This window comes from Pan paniscus, chromosome 23 (assembly GCF_029289425.2).
Source record: "Pan paniscus chromosome 23, NHGRI_mPanPan1-v2.0_pri, whole genome shotgun sequence".
NCBI classification, from domain to species: Eukaryota; Metazoa; Chordata; class Mammalia; order Primates; family Hominidae; genus Pan; species Pan paniscus.
The window spans coordinates 32,472,509-32,494,572 of NC_085927.1; the positions used below are offsets into that span (position 1 = coordinate 32,472,509).

Here is a 22,064-nt window from a genome sequence, read left to right on the forward strand (position 1 = left end):
GATGTCATTTAATGGGCTCCAGTGGGCTTCAGACATGGAACTTCTTGTCTTTCCTCTGCAGAGATTCCAAGAAAGGGACTCAAAAGGGCTTGCTTTCTGTATGATGGGAACAGCGATCTCCAGCTGAGTATAAGCAGGAGAGTCCCAGTTTCATCAGCAAGACAGACAAGGCTAGGGTAGAAATCCTCCTGGCACAAGCTCTGAGAGGTGTGGAATGAAATAAAGATAAACATGAAATTAATGTGCCGATGATGGTGATGTTAGCTCACAACTAAGCTGCAGAACCAGAAACGTGGTGATTGCAGTGAATCATAGCTGCTCTTACTGGGTGGGAGGTGCACCAGTTTGCTTCCTAAGTGCATAGGAAGCCTGGGTCCCTGTAGGATGGCACGCACATCTCTCTGGACTTTGAAAGTGTTGCAGAAGAGCTTCAGTTGACTCACTCTAATTAGACCTGACTGAACAAAACCATTAGAGGAGGGCATTTCAACCCCGAGACACTTCTATAGCAATTGCACCTGCCCCACCCCACTGCACTGCGTGTGTTACCTCTCTGTGCTGGGCTGGGCAGGGCAGATAGGGTCACACTGGCACAGAATGGGGCTGGACTCTCCGGTCCTCAACTTCTGAGGTGACAGGTGCTGTGGGGTCACCTGGAAGAAGAAAGCTCCTGGGCTGAGTCTCCTCCACCAGTTGGGGGCAGTAGAGCTGAAGCCAGGAGCAGTGAGGAGAGAGGCTGGGGCTGCCCAGCTGGGGCAAAGAGGAAGGCCTGCCTGAGGTTCAACAGGTATCCAAGAATCAGTCTTCAGACTGAAAATGAAGACAGTTCATCCTATCCCCTCGGGCTGCAGTGACCACGTTCTGAGGGTCAGATTCATACAGTGTCACCCAAGGACACCGACAGAAGCCTGGCACAGTGAAGGCCTCACCTGGGAAATGCAACTAGAAGAGGCTGAGCCCAGGTGTCAGCTTGGGCAGCTTCCTTAGGAAGGGGATTCCCTGGGAGAAGTCCTGAGGTCGACGTGCTCTAGGAGGGGCACAGTGTGAGGTGACGGGGCTCCCAGGGCCCGGGTTCTTCACCCAGGATGGCGGCCTGAGCCTCCTGCCACTCTCAGGGCCTTGTCCCTCCCTGTCCAGCAGTGTCCTGGGGAGCTGAGCCCTCTGTCGTGGGCACTTCCAGATACACCTGACCCCTCCTGCCTCTGCCTTTCCTTCCAGCTCCAGGTGGACTCTGACTCAGGGCGCAGCTCCTGTGCTTAGGGGAGTCTCAAGTGGGTGGCGTGAAGCATTCTGGGGCCCTGGTCCCTGCATGAGGTGTCCTCAGCCTCCTTCAGGAGATGCTGTCCAGAGGAACAGGGCTTCTCACCTGCCTCAGACCACAGCTCTCACCACGGGGCTGTCCTTTGATCATTGGCAGGATCTGCATGGCTGGAGGGACTACTGACCACATGCTCTCTGGAGCTCATGTCTTGTGTGGACACCATGACCTGGGGACCCTCAGAGAGACCATGGGGCCTAAAGTTAGATTTTCAGTCCAGTGTGATTCTCTGGTTCTTTTCGCAAGTTTACATAAAACGTTGATGAGAAAATGTGAATAAATAAAGGAAGAGCTGAGGATGGCAATTGCTGGTCTACTGTGGGGTTGGGGGATACCATGGAAAGAGCAGCACCACATGTCAAATGAGACTAGAGATTGTGATGTATCCGAAATATGTGTGGTTGCTCAAATGACAAAACTCTTCCAACTGCAATGATTAATAAGTGTCCTACAGACACAGTACATCACATACATAAAATTACCAGGATGGGGCCAAGTGATTCTGGGGTATCCGGAGCAGAGATGAAAGAGGAGAAAGATGATGCATCTTTGGTGTACTTGCTGCTGAGTCAGGCGTCATCAATGATTTCTCAGCAGGGCCCAGCTCAGCCCCAGGCCAGGCTCCTGGAAGGTCCATAGTCCTGCTCAATGCAGCCCAGGACAGGCCACATGACACAGAGGTTTGAGACAGGGACCATGTTGTCAATCCCCAGGATGGTGACTGTGATCACAGGCCTTGGAGGCCAAGGCTGATTTTCTGACTGGAAAAGCAGACGAAGGAAGCTGGGGACTCACCCCTTCATTTTAAGTTTCTCGTGCTGCCCCCAGAGCTGGCTTGAGGGATATCCCACCATGAGGAGTCCCAGAGAAGTAAATTTGCATAAACACCAAGGATGCACTGACCCAGTGGGCCTGAGAGGAAATAAGAGAGGCCTGGGAAGCCCAGCTGTGCTGTGGGCTCAGGAGGCAGAGCTGTGGGTGTCTCACCATGGCCTGGGCCACACTCCTGCTCCCGCTCCTCACCCTCTACACAGGTGCTGCCCCCAGGCCCTGCCCCAGGCTCAGCCCTCCTAAGCCCCTGGTCTTACCCTGAAACCCTGAGCTCAGCCCAGGCGTAGCCTCAGGGTGACACCACTGGAATGGGTTTGTTATCTTCAAGCCCCCTCTCTTGTCCTCTCTTGCAGGCTCTGTTGCCTCCTGTGAGCTGACACAGCTACCCTCGGTGTCAGTGTCCCCAGGACAGACAGCCAGGATCACCTGCTCTGGAGATGTACTGGGGGAAAATTATGCTGACTCGTACCAGCAGAAGCCAGGCCAGGCCCCTGAGTTGGTGATATACGAAGATAGTGAGCGGCCCCCTGGAATCCCTGAACGATTCTCTGGGTCCACCTCAGGGAACACGACCACCCTGACCATCAGCAGGGTCCTGACCGAAGACGAGGCTGACTATTACTGTTTGTCTGGGGATGAGGACAATCCCACAGTGACACAGGCAGATGGGGAAGTGAGACACAAACTCCTCTTTCATCTGTGTTGTGTTCTTCCTCCAGCACCAGGAAGACTGTGGACCAAGCAATGAGCAAGTCTGGCCAAGTTCTACTGGATCTGAGACCTCCAGGCCATCCTTTTGTCCAGCTGTCTAGGTTGGCTCTGCAGAGGGTGGAGCAGGAGTGGATTTAAGGCTGCTATAATCAGAATTTATGGTGTTTTGGGGCCTCATGAGTGACTTGGGGAAATAAGAACTGGATGGAAGATGAAAGAGATGTAGAGAACCATCACTTGACCTTAGATTTCCATACGATGGTGATTGGGTCACTCCTTCTTCAAAATATCCTACATCAGTCCCGAAAAATACCCACCTCAGCTCAACACCTGAGCTTCCAGGCTTCCATGGCAGCCTGGGATTTTGAACAGGAAAAGCCAAGGAGGGGACACTGTGGCATCTGCCTAAATACCCTTTTCTGAGCTCACCCACCCTCAACTGCTGGGAGCTTCTAGGAGCTGAGAGCTGTGCCCTCACTGGGAAGTGCTATTAGCTCCAGAGAAAACTTCCTTCCTCATATTTAGGCCCAGTTTTGAGAGTTTTGGTTTGATGACTGCCTGAGCCAAGAACCCAAGGCCCTGCCCTAATAGAGGATGACACTGAAAGGCCTTCCAGATCCAGACATCCCAGTATGGATGCCTGAGGCCTCAGTTGCAACCCTATTGTGGGTCAGGGTCTCCTTCTGGTGGGCGATGCCTCCCTCACTCCTTCTAGATCCTCTGTGCATACACATCTTTATCTCAGAGTCTACTTCCAGGGAACCCAAATTAAGATGGCCGGCTATCACCAAAATAAACTACCATAGGCCTGAGGTGGAAACACCAGCGAATTCCCCAAATTTCCATTGTGAACATCCAAATGCCCATTTATATCTGAGTGTTCCTTGTATTCTTATAAAATGAAAATGGAGCCTGACATACCAGGTTTTTGGAGTCCTGAAGGAGATGTGGAGACAGATCCTTCTGCAAGGAATCCACCGAAAGGGGAGCAGCCTCACCCCATGCAGGGGCCGGAGATGCTCCCACAGGGGCAGCTGTAGCATGGACGCTACCAACCTCCACCCTGCACATCCTGCACAAACAATCACTCTTTCACCCCTCCTTCAGCTTATCAAAGTTGGCACTTACGAAGCCAGCACAGCTCACCCTTGTCAATCAGACTCCTTCAAACCTCCATCAACCACACAATCTCAACATAAAGAATCTCCCCAACATAATAATAGGAACAGTAGCTATGAAAATGTCTATAAAATATCTCATAAATAATTTTAGATTGTGTGCATGTGTAAATATTATTTTTCACACTTTGGGTTAAATAAAATAAATTATTGAAACTAGTTTACCTTTTTATTTTTTATGTCTAGTATGGTGACTAGACAGTAGGATTCACATGAGACTCACATCATGTGATTGTACAATGCTGGTCTTGTCTTACCCCTTGAGGTGACAGGTGCTTTGGAGTAACCTGCTTCAGCAAGCCCCATCTCCACCCGTAGGACATATGTGTGAAGCCAGGGAGAGGCACTGGTGGAAGAGAAATGAGAACACAGATGTGGACCAGCTGTTTACGCAGGTGACTGAGTCCTGGAGCCCTGATCCTGTTCTAACCTACATGTGTCACATCCATCTCACCAGAGACCATTGCTGGCCTGCCTTAGCTCACAACTGGGGGGATCTGGCAGTTCATGAAACATGGTCACTTGATGTCCAGTGTTATCCTGTCTCTCTCAGGGCCCAGTAACACAAAAGGAGCTGTTTTTAGAAAGGGGAGTAATACTCTACTGCACATGACATGGTCTTCTTCCAAAACCCCAGGAGTCTACACTGGGATTCTCCAGTGGGGTTTGCCATGTGCAGGAGGTTTCAGTACTGACAGTAGAGTCAGCTGGATTCTCTGGACCCAATAGCAGGACACTTACAAACCCTCCCTGCACCTGCTGCAGAGCCTCAATGCTCTGGGCCTGGAAAACAATGGGTGATATTTATGGCTCCTGATATATGGGTTGGAGCCACATCCCCAAGTGTAAAATATGCTACTCCTAGACCTTTATAGACCTTGTGTCTCTTTCTTCCTGGGGGGAATTGAAGGGTATAATAACATGTTCTTTAATTTGTAGGAGAGTCTCAGCTTCTCCAGACAACTAAATTCCCAATTTCAGCTAACACGGAAGAGGAAACAGTTTATTTCCCACTCTCAAAAGTGCATAGATCTCACAAAAGCTTCCAGTAGGCCATGCCCATCATGTATATATGATTCAACTATGATATCCAGATGGTCTGAACCCTCATGATGATATCATGATAGAGATTCTAATGATGCTGGGCAGAAAAAGTGTGAATGTATACTGTCGTCCATTCCACCTGAATGCACACTGATTCTGATCCTATTCTCTGAGGGAAATAGACAAGACCTCAGTATCTGCTTCAGTGATGTAACCGTGCACCTGCAGCCATAGCATTCTGTTCCCGGAGATCCCCATCTGGCACAGATATTGCTAATGCCACTATTGCCCATCTGGGTCTGTACAAATCCAAATTCATCTTCCAGGATCATTCAACTATTGTAGAGATCAGTCCAGTAAACTGAAAACAAAACCCCAGAAGTAATCACACGTACTGCGGGAGAGGAGAGAGCTGCCTCAGAGGCCACAGTCTTGTTGAAATTCCTCTGCTTCTTGGGAAGAACAGCCCAGAAGAGGCTCCAGGGGCTGCGTCTCATCTGGGTTCCTGGATGAGGCACACCCCCTACTGCACTGAGATTCCACAGAAGCTGGGGGTGAAGTGCAAACACCGTCTTTGGTTCATCCTTGGGATTTTCTTTTTATCACACACTCGTCATTTTGTCTACAATGCCCAAAGTTTCTAAAGTGCTGTCTAATAGATAGAGGTTCTTTGTGCACTGAACGAAAAGCTCTTGGGTTGGATAATGGTGATGTTTGCACAACATTTTTACTGTACTTACTGCCGCTTAATTACACACTTAAAAATGATTAAAGGATGAAACGTTATGTTATGTTTATTTTACCATAATAAAAATATTGCATGCTCAGGAAGCAAAGTAATTTTGCAATTATACAACTGTTAAAAATGGAAGAATTATGTACTGAGCACCATTTTCTCTGTTGTTTATGTACAATTCAACTTTCTCTCTCTCTCACTCTTTCGCTAATTAGCAATGATCTTCTGTCTGGTCCAAGGTCACACATTTCCAGTCTTCCAGAAATGTCTGTTGAATCTGTTAATTTGTTGCCAGGAAGAATACTCAAACTTCTCATGCTCATATTTGAGTGTTAGCTGTCTCCAACCAGCATTTCTAAGCCAGACCCTTTGTCAAGGCTTTTGAATAATTTTGTGAAAAGTACCCCCCAAGATGGCAGTGTTCACTGTTGGCAGCAGGACTGTTTCCACACAGTAGGGCTATGCTGGGTTTGCAGTGGAGCTGTGCACAGTGTGCTCACGGGGCAGATTCTGTGCTGCTGACTCTGATCCCTGTGCTTGGGAGGACCATGTCCACTGCTGAGTCTACATCTGAATTTGATTCTCAAGAAAAAGGTCATTCATAGCTATTGGACACTGAGTCACATAGAGGGACAGAAGGTGGCTGAGGACAGCTTATCTCTGATGAGCATAAGGGGATTAGATCTGCTGGTGGAACAGGAAGCTGAAGAAACCTGTGGCTCTAAACATGGAATTTCCAGCCCTCAGTCTCTGCTGTCCATGCCCCTCTCATCTGTATGTTCCTGGGAGATGTGGACCACGGGGGTTAGAGGTGAAGGGGATTGAGAAGCTTTCATGTTCTCTCTCACCATCTCCCTTGCTTATCTAACACACTCTTCTACACCTACTTTATTAGAGCTTCTGCTCTACAAACATGCCTGAGCTCTAAATTAGAGACTTTTGAAAGTGCAGACGGATGCAGGAACTCGTCCATCTGGAGACTTTCCACCACTTGAAGCAGTGAACACGTCAGTGTAAGGCTCAGAATTTCAAGTGACAGGATGTTGGGATTTCAAAGAAAACTCAATCTTTGGATGAACCACGACAGAAGAGGGAAGGTTCACACATTTCCCTGCTGCTTGGGCCTCAGTGAGGACTGACTCAGCCAGTCTCAGGCTCCTAGAGACCGCCTGGGAGATCTGCACTAGGAAACCATTTTTAGCACAACCTGGGGCTGATAAGGGGTCCTTACTCTGTTATTCTGCTGCCTGATAATTTTGCTTCCAGAGAAGAATTAGGATCTTTGAGTCCAGGAATTTCAAAGCCCATAGACAAGGTCCCCTCATTCTCCCGTGACAGCCTCAGCTCTGCTTTCCCAAAAAAAGAGCATCTTCCCGGCATGAAGAGCCAGGAGCAAAGAGGGAACTTCTCCCAGGGGTGAGCAGGGCAGAAGCCACCTTGGTCAGTGGGAAGGAAACATGATCAGCTCACATCTGACCCAGAATGACTCAGTCACACCTGTGCAGGGTCACCTGTGTGTGAGCATCATCTATTTGCTCCATGAGAAAATACCTTGTGTGGCTCTTGGGTAAAATCACACCATAGGTGACATTTCTGTGCCTATTTCTTCAGCCGATGTTTTTCATGATTCATTTTAGGACACTGGCATAAGGTAAGCATGTCAGGTGTGGGACGTATTGAACAGAAAAAGCAGAGGCTTCCCATATCAATGCCCATGGCTTGTATTTGGGCCCATACCTCATGGAAATGGGAAAAACAGAAAAGAAAATGATACTCTGTTCAAAAAAACACTGAGAAATACTATAGTATTAATATATCGACAACTCATTTATTAAGCTAATGAAATATTAACATAGATAGATCATTTTGATAGGGGGATCCCTAATCCTTAAACATTATATTCAAAATTTGTCAGGTTAAAGGATCATTAAAAGGCCTATGTTTGATTGAAACCTGGAGTACTGCACTTTGAGTCTTCTAATCAGCCAATGAGTGCAGGGAGCTGGCTGCCCTCCCAGGTCCTGACTGGCTCCATGTCCAGGTAGAGCAGCGTTCCCCACAGGCAGCTGGAGGAACTGACGAGGGGAAGCTGTTGGCATCAGGGCCTCAAAAATTTGACTCAGGATTTTCCCATGTCCCCTCCCCAAGTCCAGGCAGGTTCCAGGACACTCAGAAGAGCTCATCATTATGGGTCTAGGACTTCCCTGGTCCTGCTCTTCTTTCTTCCTTCCCCAGTGGCCTTAAGATTGTCACTCCCTCTCACAGGCCCTTCCTTTCCTTGTCAAGTGCACTCCCTGAATTCTATGCTACTGGGTCAGGAAAGCTCTGGAGCTTTAGGGAAAGCAGTGCTGGGTGACCCAGTGGGGACCCAGAAAGCTGGCCCAGGATCAGACACACAGGCTGCAGGGTGGGTCCCCACAGGACTGCCTGGTGGGCATCAGGTAGAGGGGAGTGACCAGAACCAACTCCCCTGAGTGTCTTCAGGGCCAGGTGAACTAGGGAGGGTCTGGGACCTGGTGTGGATCCACGCACTGGTTACTGCACTGACCCAGGAATAGGACAGGAAACTCCTCAGAGCAAGGACTGTGTATTCCTCATGCTGAACTCCTGAAAAGCAGTCTTGCCAGGATAGAGTGGGCCAGGGTGAATATATGTTGGGTGAATGAGCTTCTGTCTCTGTTTTATTGCAGGAGTCACTACGAAGGTACGCTGGCCCTGTATTTCTATCCAGAACCAGTCAAAGCCACCTGTGAGTCCTGCATCCCTCAGTACCAAGTCCCAGTCCCCCTTCAGGACCACCCATCACCCAGAGAGACAGATGTGCAGGGAGCCTGAGGAAGAACCTGAAACCTCCTCTACTACATGGAGTGTTTGTATTTCCATCAGGAATCTTGAGCGCCTTGTGCCGGGTCTTGAGGCAGGAAGGGGCCACACAGAGAAGAGGAGTTTCTTTCCTGGGGTCAGCAGTCCATGAACGAAGGGATCAGGGACTTGAGCAGCAGAGTCTGAAGCAACACCTGGACCCAGGAGGCCCCTGAGCCTCCAGCAGCCAGTGTAGAGTGGCCACCAGGGGGCAGCAGAGAGTAACCTGGCAGATGGGGATGCCGGGGGATGGGGTGGGCCTGGGCATCAGGGAGAGGCTGACATGCAGGGAGGGTCAGTAACCATGACCTGAGATCCAGAGGGAAAGAAGTTCTGCTTTTCTTAGAGTATCTTTCCTTGACACCGATGTTTACATTCTTCTGACTTCCTGGTACTCAGATCTGACTCTTGGAGATGATCCTTATTTTTCTGACACACATTCGGGCACTTTGCCACTTTGCCCCTTCCCATCGCCCGGGCCCCCATCTTACTGTCACACATGCCATCCCATCCTGTAGTCACACGTGTCCCACCTCCCTGCCTTTGCTCTGGGAGCCCCTGTGCTGCAGACACAGTGGCTTATCCTTCCCTGGCCACCCCTCAACGTCCACTGTCCCCGGTCTTTCCTGACTCTGTCCTGGGGAACCCGCCAATTCGTAGTTCTTGGTTTCCTTATGAGGCACACAATACTTACTCATTAATCTTTTGTTGACTTAAGTTTTTATCCATTGATACATTTTCCCAGCAACTGAAGACAACTTAGTTATAATAAACATTCACTTCGGGTCTTGGAGTTTGCAGCCCCCTCTCATTTTCTCATGAAGCAAACATTTCCTCCACCTCCTGATCTGTCCCTGGTCCTGACAGCACCCTGGTGATACTGAGGCACAGCACCCATGACCTGACACTAGAACTCACAGCCAAGGTAGAAACTTACCGAATCCCATGGATCTTCCAAAATTCTATGTGTCCTTGGCAACCAAGGATTGCATTCTCCTCTAGCACAGAGGAGCTGTGCCCTGGAGTGGGGCCTGTAACTGTCCAAGGCTTGTGCTGTCCCCTGTGGGAGATGAGAAGGGTCCCTGCATTGGGCTCTTGGGGACCCGTCTTGGACATGAGTGAGAATGAAGAGGGTCCCTGCATTGGGCTCTGGCATGTGACTTAAAATGGATTCAGGCCTGTACCAGACATCTCATATCTGACATAAAATATTTACACTCAGGACATTACTAGAGAAGCAGAAAAAAGCTAACCACCTCCCTCCTGAGCCTGGATGGAATGGAGGAGGGGACTGTGGATCCCAGATAATTCCCCCGTCACCACTGTGACTCTAACAACCTCTTGAATCACGGCCAACATCTATCCCATAGGAAGGACTTTATATCCCCTAGAAAATACAGAGGAACTCAGTTCTGAACTTTTCTGTGACCAGCCCAGCCAAGGAGCAAGGCTGGGCACAACCTGGGTAAAGATGTGAGCCCAGACCATGGGACCAGTGGGTGAAGGAAAATCGCATGGGCTGAGGGGGTGGGTAAGCAGGGGCCATCCCTCCTCTCTCTGTTTCCTTTGGGGCTGAGCCCTTCTCTGGAAACCACAGATCTCCTCCACCAGCAGCCTCTGACTCTGCTGATTTGCATCATGGGCCGCTCTCTCCAGCAAGGGGATAAGAGAGGCCTGGGAGGAACCTGCTCAGTCTGGGCCTAAGGAAGCAGCATTGGCGGTGCCTCAGCCATGGCCTGGACCCTTCTCCTCCTCGGCCTCCTCGCTCACTGCACAGGTGCTCCCCCCTGGGTCTCATCAACCTGCCCAGCCCAAGGGTTCTGGGTCCAGCGTGTCCTTGATTCTGAGCTCAGGAGGGCCCTTCCTGTGGTGGGCAGGATGCTCATGACCCTGCTGCAGGGTGGGAGGCTGGTGGGGCTGAACTCCCCCCAAACTCTGCTCAAAGGCTTGTGAGAGCCTGAGGGACTGCACCTGCCAGGAGAGAGTAGTGAGTTTTCAGTTCAAAGTCTCCATACAACAGGAAAGTCATGGGCCACTGGGGCTGGGGCTGATTGCAGGGGACACCCTGAGGGTTCACAGACTCTCTGGAGCTTGTCTGGGACAGCAGGGCAAGGGATTTCATAAGAAGCATCTTTCACCTGCAAGCCAACCTCTCTCTCATTTATTTATTTATTTATTTTTATCTTTGCAGGCTCTGTGACCTCCTATGTGCTGACTCAGCCACCCTCGGTGTCAGTGGCCCCAGGACAGACCGCCAGGATTACCTGTGGGGGAAACAACATTGGAAGTAAAAGTGTGCACTGGTACCAGCAGAAGCCAGGCCAGGCCCCTGTGCTGGTCGTCTATGATGATAGCGACCAGCCCTCTGGGATCCCTGAGCGATTCTCTGGCTCCAAGTCTGGGAACACCGCCACCCTGACCATCAGCAGGGTCGAAGCCGGGGATGAGGCCGACTATTACTGTCAGGTGTGGGATAGTAGTAGTGATCATCCCACGGTGACACAGGCAGATGAGGAAGTGAGACAAAAACACCCTCCCAGCTTCGGTCACCCTCTTGCTTCAGCCCCGGGAAGCCTGTTGATAAAGCCATGAGTGAATCTGGCCCAGTTCACCTGGATCTGAGCCTTTCAGGTTGCCCTTCCCTCCAGCCCCCTCCAGGAGTCTCTACAGAGGATACATCAGGCATACACATGGCCTGCAAAGACCAGAATCATCTGGTGACTTGGGGCTGTTGTGTGAGTTAGAGAATGAGGGCCTGGGTGGAAAGACAGACAGAAACAACCTCTGTCCTGTGTCCTGTCCCTGGATGGTCATATGGTGGGGAAGGGGCCAGTCCTCACACCAACTGTCTGGATCTGTCCCCAGAACTGCTGCCCAGCCCTGCTGAGGTCCTGGGCCTGAGGCTGGGTGGCAGCCTGTGATTCCCAACAGAGCAAACCAGAGGAATGGACACTGTGAAGTCTGCCCAGATCCCCTCCTCAATGTGACCCACCTGGCACTGCTGAGAAGCCCAGCAGCTCAGAGCTGTGCCCTCACTGGGAAGTGCTGTTGGTTGCAGAAAGCTTCCTCAAGTTTGTGTCCCTTCTCAGAGGGGTTCAGTTTAATCAACCAAGATCTCAAGTCCCTGACTCAATGTAAGATGCCACTGAATGAAGGGCCTCCCAGCTCCTGAGCTCCCTCTGTGGAGCCTGAGCCTCATTGGCAACCCCATCATGAGTCAGGGTCTCCTTCTGCCAGTTTTGCCTCCCCCACTCCCTTCTAAATCTTCTGTGCATTGTAATCTCCATCTCAGAGCTGGCTTCCAGCGAACCCCATCGAAGATGGCCAACTGCCCCTACATGGGCCATCAGGGACCTGAGGAGGCCACTACGCACTGAAAACTCTGGTTTCTGTCCTAAATTTTCAGAGTAAATGCTGAAATGCCCAATCTGATGGTTCCTGAAACTTTTATGGAATGAAGGGAACCTGACTTGCCAGGTGCTCTGGGTTGAGGGAGAGTTGGAGTCAGATCTCCCTTCAGGGAACACCGGGGCAGGCGGAGCAGCCACACCCCACGCAGGGACCACAGATGCACCCAGGGGGTGAGCTGCAGGATGGACACTGCCCACTTCTTCTGCAAATATCGCTCCTTTCTACAATCCCAACCAGATATGTAGATGTGATTAACTAGATAAAACACAGGTCACTTGTCACATCAAAAGCCACTGCAGGTCACCCTGGTCAACAGAAAACCCATTCACATTCCCATCAACTACACAGTCCCCAAATCATTGATCTCCAGAAAAATAACAATAACAATAGCCATGAAAATCTATGTAATTTATCTCATAAATTATTTCATGTTGATAACATGTGAAAATGCTAGTATTTTGCTTTATAGACAGGAATAAAATATACTATTTAGCCATGTTTATTTTTCTTATCTTTTTATATTTAATGTGGTTACTAGACACTAGGGGTCTCAGGAGAATTGTGTCATACCGTTATGGAACAGAGATAATCGGGACTCTTTCAGGTGACAGGTGCTGTCGAGTAACCTGGTGCAGGAAGCCCCATCTCCACCACACGATGGAAGTGAGAACCCAGGAAATGGCACTAGAACAACAGAGAGGAGAACTTGCTTATGTGGAAGACAGCGCCCTTGGGCCCCGCTCCTGCTCCATCCTACACGGGCCACCTCAATCTCAATGTGGATCATTTCTTGCCCTGACTGAGCATGTACAAGAGGTTTTACTTCCCATGGTAGAGTCTGCTGGATTCTGTAGCCCCAACAGCAGGACACTCACAAGACTGCCTACGCCTGCTGCAGAGCCTCCCTGCTCTGGGCACAGAAAACAATGGGTGATATCATGACAGGGAAGAGAGAGCTAATGATGCTCGGAAGAAAAGGTGTGAATGTATACCGTTGTCCATCCCACAAGAATGCGCACTGATTCTGATCCTATTCTCTGAGGGAAATAGACAAGACCTCAGTATCTGCTTCAATGGTGTATCTGTGCACCTGCAGCCACAGCATTCTGTTCCAGGAGATCCCCATCCAGCACAGATATTGCTAATGCCACTATTGCCTGTGCAAATCCAAATTCATGTTTCCAAATCATTCAACTATTGTAGAGATCAGTCCAGTAAACTGAAAAGGAGGATCCCAGAAGTAATCACACGTACTGCAGGAGAGGAGAGAGCTGTTTCAGAGGCCACAGTCTTGTTGAAATTCCTCTGCTCCTTGGGAAGAAACAGCCCAGAAAAGGCCCCAGGGGCTGCGTCTCATCTGGGTTCCTGGATGAGGCACACCCCCTACTGCACTGAGATTCCACAGAAGCTGCGGGTGAAGTGCAAACACCGTCTTTGGTTCATCCTTGGGATTTTCTTTTTATCACACACTCGTCATTTTGTCCACAATGTCCAAAGTTTCTAAAGTGCTGTCTAATAGATAGAGGTTCTTTGTGCACTGAACGAAAAGCTCTTGGGTTGGATAATGGTGATGTTTGCACAACATTTTTACTGTGCTTACTGCCGCTTACTTACACACTTAAAAATGACTAAAAGGATGAAACGTTATGTTATGTTTATTTTACCATAATAAAAATATTGCATGCTCAGGAAGCAAAGTAATACTAGTTTAATTTTGCAATTATACAACTGTTAAAATGGGAGAATTATGTGCTGAGCACCATTTTCTCTGTTGTTTATGCTACAATTCAACTTTCTCTCTCTCTCACTCTTTCGCTAATTAGCAATGATCTTCTGTCTGGTCCAAGGTCACACATTTCCAGTCTTCCAGGAATGTCTATTGAATCTGTTAATTTGTTGCCAGGAAGAATACTCAAACTTCTCATGCTCATATTTGAGTGTCAGCTGTCTCCAACCAGCATTTCTAAGCCGGATCCTTTGTCAAGGATTTTGAATAATTTTGTAAAAAGTACCCCCCAAGATGACAGTGTTCACTCTTGGCAGCAGGACTGTTTCCACACAGTAGGGCTACGCTGGGTGTGCAGTGGAGCCGTGCACAGTGTGCCCACGGGGCAGATTCTGTGCCGCTGACTCTGATCCCTGTGCTTGGGAGGACCGTGTCCACTGCTGAGTCTACATCTGAATTTGATTCTCAAGAAAAAGGTCATTCATAGCTATTGGACACTGAGTCACATAGAGGGACAGAAGGTGGCTGAGGACACCTTATCACTCATGAGCATAAGGGGATTAGATCTGCTGGTGGAACAGGAAGCTGAAGAAACCTGTGGCTCTAAACATGGAATTTCCAGCCCTCAGTCTCTGCTGTCCATGCCCCTCTCATCTGTATGTTCCTGGGAGATGTGGACCACGGGGATTAGAGGTGAAGGGGATTGGGAAGCTTTCATGTTCTCTCTCACCATCTCCCTTGCTTATCTAACACACTCTTCTACACCTACTTTATTAGAGCTTCTGCTCTACAAACATGCCTGAGCTCTAAATTAGAGACTTTTGAAAGTGCAGATGGATGCAGGAACTCGTCCATCTGGAGACTTTCCACCACTTGAAGCAGTGAACATGTCAGTGTAAGGCTCAGAATTTCAAGTGACAGGATGTTGGGATTTCAAAGAAAACTAAATCTTTGGAGGAACCACAACAGAAGAGGGAAGGTTCACACATTTCCCTGCTGCTTGGACCTCAGTGAGGACTGACTCAGCCAGTCTCAGGCTGCTAGAGACCGCCTGGGAGATCTGCACTAGGAAACCATTTTTAGCACAACCTGGGCTGGTAAGGGGCCCTTACTCTGTTATTCTGCTGCCTGATAATTTTGCTTCCAGAGAAGAATTAGGACCTGTGAGTCCAGGGGGTTCAAAGCCCACAGAAGAGGTCCCCTCATTCTCCCATGACAGCCTCAGCTCTGCTTTCCCAAAAAAAGAGCATCTTCCTGGCATGAAGAACCAGGAGCAAAGAGGGAACTTCTCCCAGGGGTGAGCAGGGCAGAAGCCATCTTGGTCAGTGGGAAGAAAATGTGGTTAGCTTACATCTGATCCGGAATGACTCAGTCACATCTGTGCAGGGTCACCTGCCTGTGAGCATCATCTATTTGCTCCATGAGAAAATACCTTGTGTGGCTCTTGGGTAAAATCACACCATAGGTGACATTTCTGTGCCTATTTCTTCAGCCGATGTTTTTCATGATTCATTTTAGGACACTGGCATAAGGTAAGCATGTCAGGTGTGGGACGTATGGAACAGAAAAAGCAGAGGCTTCCCATATCAATGCCCATGGCTTGTATTTGGGCCCATACCTCATGGAAATGGGAAAAACAGAAAAGAAAATGATACTCTGCTCAAAAAAGCACTGAGAAATACTATAGTATTAATATATCGACAACTCATTTATTAAGCTAATGAAATATTAACATAGATAGATCATTTTGATAGGGGGATCCCTAATCCTTAAACATTATATTCAAAATTTGTCAGGTAAAATGATCATTAAAAGGCCTATGTTTGATTGAAACCTGGAGTACTGTACTTTGAGTCTTCTAATCAGCCAATGAGTGCAGGGAGCTGGCTGCCCTCCCAGGCCCTGACTGGCTCCATGTCCAGGTAGAGCAGCGTTCCCCACAGGCAGCTGGAGGAACTGACAGGGGGAAGCTGTTTGCAACAGGGCCTCAAAAATTTGACTCAGTTTTTACCTATGTCCCCTCCCCAAGCCCAGGCGGGTTCCAGGACACTCAGAAGAGCTCATCATTATGGGTCTAGGTCTTCCCTGGTCATGCTCTTCTTTCTTCCTTCCCCAGTGGCCTTGAGATTGTCACTCCCTCTCACAGGCCCTTCCTTTCCTTGTCAAGTGCACTCCCTGAATTCTCTGCTACTGGGTCAGGAAAGCTCTGGAACTTCAGGGAAAGCAGTGCTGGGTGACCCAATGGGGACCCAGAAAGCTGGCCCAGGGCCAGATATACAGGCAGCAGGGTGGGTCCCCACAGTGCTGCCTGGTGGGCATCGGGTAGAGGGGAGTGACCAGGACCAACTCCCCTGAGTGTCTTCAGGGCCAGGTGAACTAGGGAGGGGCTGAGACCTGGTCTGAACCCACGCACTGGTTACTGGACTGACCCAGGAATAGGACAGGAAACTCCTCAGAGCAAGGACTGTGTTTTCCTCATGCTGAATTCCTAAAAAGCAGTCTTGCCAGGATAGAGTGGGCCAGGGTGAGTATATGTTGGGTGAATGAGCTTCTGTCTCTGTTTTATTGCAGGAGTCACTACGAAGGTACGCTGGCCCTGTATTTCTATCCAGAACCAGTCAAAGCCACCTGTGAGTTCTGCATCCCTCAGTACCAAGCCCCAGTCCCCCTTCAGGACCACCCATCACCCAGAGAGACAGACGTGCAGGGGGCCTGAGGAAGAACCTGAAACCTCCTCTACTACATGGAGTGTTTGTATTTCCATCAGGAATCTTGAGCGCCTTGTGCCGGGTCTTGAGGCAGGAAGGGGCCACACAGAGAAGAGGAATTTCTTCCCTGAGGTCAGCAGTCCATGAATGAAGGCATGAGGGACTTGAGCAGCAGAGTCTGAAGCAACACCTGGACCCAGGAGGCCCCTGAGCCTCCAGCAGCCGGCGTAGAGTGGCCACCAGGGGGCAGCAGAGAGTAACCTGGCAGAAACACCTGGAGATGGGGTGGGCCTGGGCATCAGGGAGATGCCCACAAGCAGGGAGGGTCGGTGACCATGACCTGAGATCCAGAGGGAAAGAGGTTCTTGTTTTCTTAGAGTATTTGTCCTTGACACCGATGTTTACATTCTTCTGACTTCCTGGTTCTCAGATCTGACTCTTGGAGATGATCCTTATTTTCCTGACACACATTCAGGCACTTTGCCTCTTCCCATCGACCTGGCCCTCAGCTCACTGTCACACATGCCATCCCATCCTGTAGTCAGACGTGTCCCACCTCCCTGCCTTTGCTCTGGGAGCCCCTGTGCTGCAGACACAGCGACTTCTCCTTCCCTGGCCACCCCTCAACGTCCACTGTCCCCGGTCTATCCTGACTCTGTCCTGGGGAACCTGCCAATTCGTAGTTCTTGGTTTCCTTATGAGGCACACAATACTTACTCATTAATCTTTTGTTGACTTAAGTTTTTATCCATTGATACATTTTCCCAGCAACTGAAGACAACTTAGTTATAATAAACACTTACTTCCTGGGTCTTGGAGTTTGCAGCCCCCTCTCATTTTCTCATGAAGCAAACATTTCCTCCACCTCCTGATCTGTCCCTGGTCCTGACAGCACCCTGGTGATACTGAGGCACAGCACCCATGACCTGACACTAGAACTCACAGCCAAGGTAGAAAATTACCGCATCCCATGGATCTTTCAAAATTCTATGTGCCCTTGGCAACCAAGAATTGCATTCTCCTCTAGCACAGAGGAGCTGTGCCCTGGAGTGGGGCCTGTACTTGTCCAAGGCTTGTGCTGTCCCCTGTGGGAGATGAGAAGGGTCCCTGCATTGGGCTCTTGGGGACCCGTCTTGGACATGAGTGAGAATGAAGAGGGTCCCTGCATTGGGCTCTGGCATGTGACTTAAAATGGATTTAGGCCTGTACCAGACATCTCATGTCTGACATAAAATATTTACAATCAGGACATTACTAGAGAAGCAGAAAAAAGCTAACCACCTCCCTCCTGAGCCAGGATGGAATGGAGGAGGGGACTGTGGACCCCAGATAATTCCCCTGTCACCACTGTGACTCTAACAACCTCTTAAATCACGGCCAACATCTATCCCATAGGAAGGTCTTTATATCCCCTAGAAAATACAGAGGAAGTCAGCTCTGAGCTTTTCCACGACCAACCCAGCCAAGGAGCAAGGCTGGGCACAACCTGGGTAAAGATGTGAGCCCAGACCATGGGACCAGTGGGTGAAGGAAAATCGCATGGGTTGAGGGGGTGGGTAAGCAGGGGCCAGCCCTCCTCTCTCTGTTTCCTTTGGCCCTGAGTCCTTCTCTGGAAACCACAGATCTCCTCCACCAGCAGCCTCTGACTCTGCTGATTTGCATCATGGGCCGCTCTCTCCAGCAAGGGGATAAGAGAGGCCTGGGAGGAACCTGCTCAGTCTGGGCCTAAGGAAGCAGCACTGGCGGTGCCTCAGCCATGGCCTGGACCCTTCTCCTCCTCGGCCTCCTCGCTCACTGCACAGGTGCTCCCCCTGGGTCTCACCAACCTGCCCAGCCCAAGGGTTCTGGGTCCAGCGTGTCCTTGATTCTGAGCTCAGGAGGGCCCTTCCTGTGGTGGGCAGGATGCTCATGACCCTGCTGCAGGGTGGGAGGCTGGTGGGGCTGAACTCCCCCCAAACTCTGCTCAAAGGCTTGTGAGAGCCTGAGGGACTGCACCTGCCAGGAGAGAGTAGTGAGTTTTCAGTTCAAAGTCTCCATACAACAGGAAAGTCATGGGCCGCTGGGGCTGGGGCTGATTGCAGGGGATACCCTGAGGGTTCACAGACTCTCTGGAGCTTGTCTGGGACAGCAGGGCAAGGGATTTCATAAGAAGCATCTTTCACCTGCAAGCCAACCTCTCTCTCATTTATTTATTTATTTATTTTTATCTTTGTAGGCTCTGTGACCTCCTATGTGCTGACTCAGCCACCCTCGGTGTCAGTGGCCCCGGAACAGACGGCCAGGATTACCTGTGGGGGAAACAACATTGGAAGTAAAAGTGTGCACTGGTACCAGCAGAAGCCAGGCCAGGCCCCTGTGCTGGTCATCTATGATGATAGCGACCGGCCCTCAGGGATCCCTGAGCGATTCTCTGGCTCCAAGTCTGGGAACACGGCCACCCTGACCATCAGCAGGGTCGAAGCTGGGGATGAGGCCGACTATTACTGTCAGGTGTGGGACAGTAGTAGTAAACATGACACAGTGACACAGGGAGATGAGGAAGTGAGACAAAAACACCCTCCCAGCCTCTGTCATCCTCTTCCTCCAGCCCCGGGAAGCCTGTTGATAAAGCCATGAGTGAATCTGGCCCGGTTCACCTGGATCTGAGCCTTTCAGGCTGCCCTTCCCTCCAGCCCCCTCCAGGAGTCTCTACAGAGCATACATCAGTCAAACACACGGCCTGGAAAGACCAGAATCATCTGGTGACTTGGGGCTGTTGTGTGAGTTAGAGAATGAGGGCCTGGGTGGAAAGACAGACAGAAGCAACTGCTGTCCACTGTCCTGCCTCTGGATGGTCATATGGTGGGGACGGGGCCAGTCCTTACACCAACTGTCTGGATCTGTCCCCAGAACTACTGCCCAGTTCTGCTGAGGTCCTGGGCCTGAGGCTGGGTGGCAGCCTGTGATTCCCAATAGAGCAAACCAGAGGAATGGACACTGTGAAGTCTGCCCAGATCCCCTCCTCAATGTGACCCACCTGGCACTGCTGAGAAGCCCAGCAGCTCAGAGCTGTGCCCTCACTGGGAAGTGCTGTTGGTTGCAGAAAGCTTCCTCAAGTTTGTGTCCCTTTTCAGAGGGGTTTGGTTTAATCAACCAAGATCTCAAGTCCTTGCCTGAATTTAAGATGCCACTGAATGAAGGGCCCCCCAGCTCCAGAGCTCCCTGTGTGGATACCTGAGGCCTCAATGTCAACTCCATCACGAGTCAGGGTCTCCTTCTGCCCCGTGTTGCCTCCCGTACTCCCTTCTGAATCTTCTGTGCATGGACATCTCTATTGCAGAGTTGCTTCCAGAGAACCCCATCTAAGATGGCCAGCTGTCCCCAGTATGGGTCATCAGGGACCTGAGGAGGCCACTATAAACTGAAAACTCTGGTTTCTGTCCAAATTTGCAGAGTAAATGTTGAAATGCCCAATCTGATGGTTCCTTGAATTTTTATGGAATGAAAAGGGAGCCTGACATGCCAGGTGCTCTGGGTTGAGGGAGAGTTGAAGTCAGATCTCCCTGCAGGGAAGCCCGGGGCAGGGGGAGCAGCCTCACCCCTCACAGGAACCACAGATACACCCGCAGGGTGAGCTGCAGGATGGATGCTGCCCACCTCCACCCTCCACATCCTCTGTAAATGTTGCTCCTTTCTACAACTCCAACCAGATATGTAGATGTGGCGAACTACGTAAAATACGGATCACTCATCACATCAAAACCCACTGCAGGACACCCTGGTCAACAAAGAACCCAATCACATCCCCATCAACTACATAGTTTCCAAATTTTCCATCTCCAGAAAAATAACAATAACAATATACATGAAAATCGATGTAATTTATCTCATACATAATTTCATGTTGATAACATGCAAATGATAGTATTTTGCTCTACTGAAATAAATGAAATATATTATATATATATCTGAATTTATTTGTCTTATCTTTTCATATTTAATGTGGTGACTAGACACTAGGGGGTCACAGGAGGATCGTGTCATACCACTATGGGACAGAGCTCCTCACAACTCTTTCAGGTGACAGGTGCTGTCGAGTAACCTGCCGCAAGCAGCCCCATCTCCACCAGACCATGTAAGTGTGAAACCTGGAAGAGGCACTGCAACAATACAGAGAAGAAACTGCTTGTGCAGAAGACAGTGTCCTTGAGCCCTGCTCCTGCTCCATCCTACGGGTGCCACATTCATCTCATGGTGTAATATTTCGTGCCCTGCCTGAGCTCATGACTGAGGGGATATGGCAGGTCTGACTGTGTGGTTACTGGTGTCTCATGTGGTTCTGGATGTAACAAAGCCCTCAAATATAGAAGAGATTGTTTTCAAAAGGAAATAATTCTCTACTGCACATGACATAGACTTGTGGCTAAATCCCATGGGTCTACAGTAGGATTCTCCTGTTGAGGTTTGCCTTAAGCACAAGGTTTCAGTTCCTATGTCCAGTTCCTCTATTATGGTAAAATCTGCTACTTTCTCTGGCCCAATAGCAGGACACTCACTCCCCCACCTGCACCTGCTGCAGAGCCTTTCTGCTCTTGGCCCCAAAACCCTGGGTGACACAGTTCTCAGACCCATGATTTATAGTGTCAGTATTCAGGCCTCAGGGGTCCCTGATGGCATCTCTGGCTCCAAGTCTGGAAACACAGCCTCCATGACCATCTCTGGGTTCCAGGCTGAGGATGAGGCTGATTATTACTGCAGCTCACATAGGAGAGGTGGCACTTTCCACAGTGGTCCAAGTTCATGGGGAATTGAGACCCAAATATGCCCTGGGCTCTCAGGCTCTCTCTTGCTCTCAAGATGCTTCTTCACCCTGTGCAAGGGGCTTCTTGCAGCGTGGCCTTGAGAATTCCTCTCTCTCAGCTCCTCTCCTTTCTCACCAGGAAGTCCAAAAGGAAACCTGCTCTGTGGTTTCTCATCCAGGACAGTGACAGCTTCCTGATGCTTGTGTGCTGTGGTCCCTGAATGTGCAACTCTTCCTAGCTCTTCAAATGCAGGCACATAGTGAGAAAAGCTGCCTGACTGGTGCATTCACTGCTGTTTTTAAGGATGTGCTCACCCAAAATGCATCCTCCTCCCACATTGTGAAGAACAATCTGGACAGAGGTCATTACGGGGAGTTTCAAGAAACTGCATCTTATTCAATTGTGTCCACCACGGTCTGGTAAAGATGGCCCTCCTGGATGGGCTATTCCTCTGCATGTCTGTCCTGAAGCAGTGACCACTGTGAGAAGATCTGAACATGTTTGTGAGGTATTAAGGATGAGAGGAAGCTGTTGTTTTTATTATTCTTTTGTTTTTGTTTTTGAAACAAACTTTTGCTTCGTCGCCAGGCTGGAGTGCAGTGGCAGAATCTTGGCTTACTGAAATCTCAGCCTCCCAGGCTCTACCAATGCTCCCTGCCTCAGCCTCCCGAGTAGCTGGGATAACAGGTGCCCACCACCATGCCTGGCTAATTTTTGTATATTTAGTAGAGACGGGGTTTCACCATGTTGGCCAGGCT

At 49.9% G+C, this 22,064-nt stretch overlaps 3 protein-coding genes and 1 gene segment (V, D, J or C); all 4 read left to right on the forward strand.

Annotated features, from left to right (window-relative positions):
* The window catches only part of LOC129395163 (immunoglobulin lambda-1 light chain-like), a 735,232-nt gene that overhangs the window by 476,695 nt on the left and 236,473 nt on the right, over nt 1-22,064 (forward strand). The window lies entirely within an intron of this gene.
* Nucleotides 2,307-2,897, forward strand: LOC129395180 (immunoglobulin lambda variable 3-22-like). The segment is given in 2 exon segments: nt 2,307-2,352; nt 2,503-2,897. Coding segments are annotated over 2 exon segments (441 nt in total).
* LOC134730083 (immunoglobulin lambda-1 light chain-like) overlaps nt 10,339-22,064 on the forward strand; it is a 266,743-nt gene continuing 255,017 nt past the window's right edge. Inside the window, exons 1-2 of the mRNA XM_063603090.1 lie at nt 10,339-10,457; nt 10,872-11,169. Of these exons, the coding sequence (XP_063459160.1) occupies nt 10,412-10,457; nt 10,872-11,169 (344 nt within the window). The 5' untranslated portion in view covers nt 10,339-10,411. The remainder of the gene's footprint in view (nt 10,458-10,871; nt 11,170-22,064) is intronic.
* LOC100977273 (immunoglobulin lambda-1 light chain) overlaps nt 17,541-22,064 on the forward strand; it is a 262,611-nt gene continuing 258,087 nt past the window's right edge. Inside the window, exons 1-2 of the mRNA XM_063603091.1 lie at nt 17,541-18,327; nt 18,741-19,038. Of these exons, the coding sequence (XP_063459161.1) occupies nt 18,282-18,327; nt 18,741-19,038 (344 nt within the window). The 5' untranslated portion in view covers nt 17,541-18,281. The remainder of the gene's footprint in view (nt 18,328-18,740; nt 19,039-22,064) is intronic.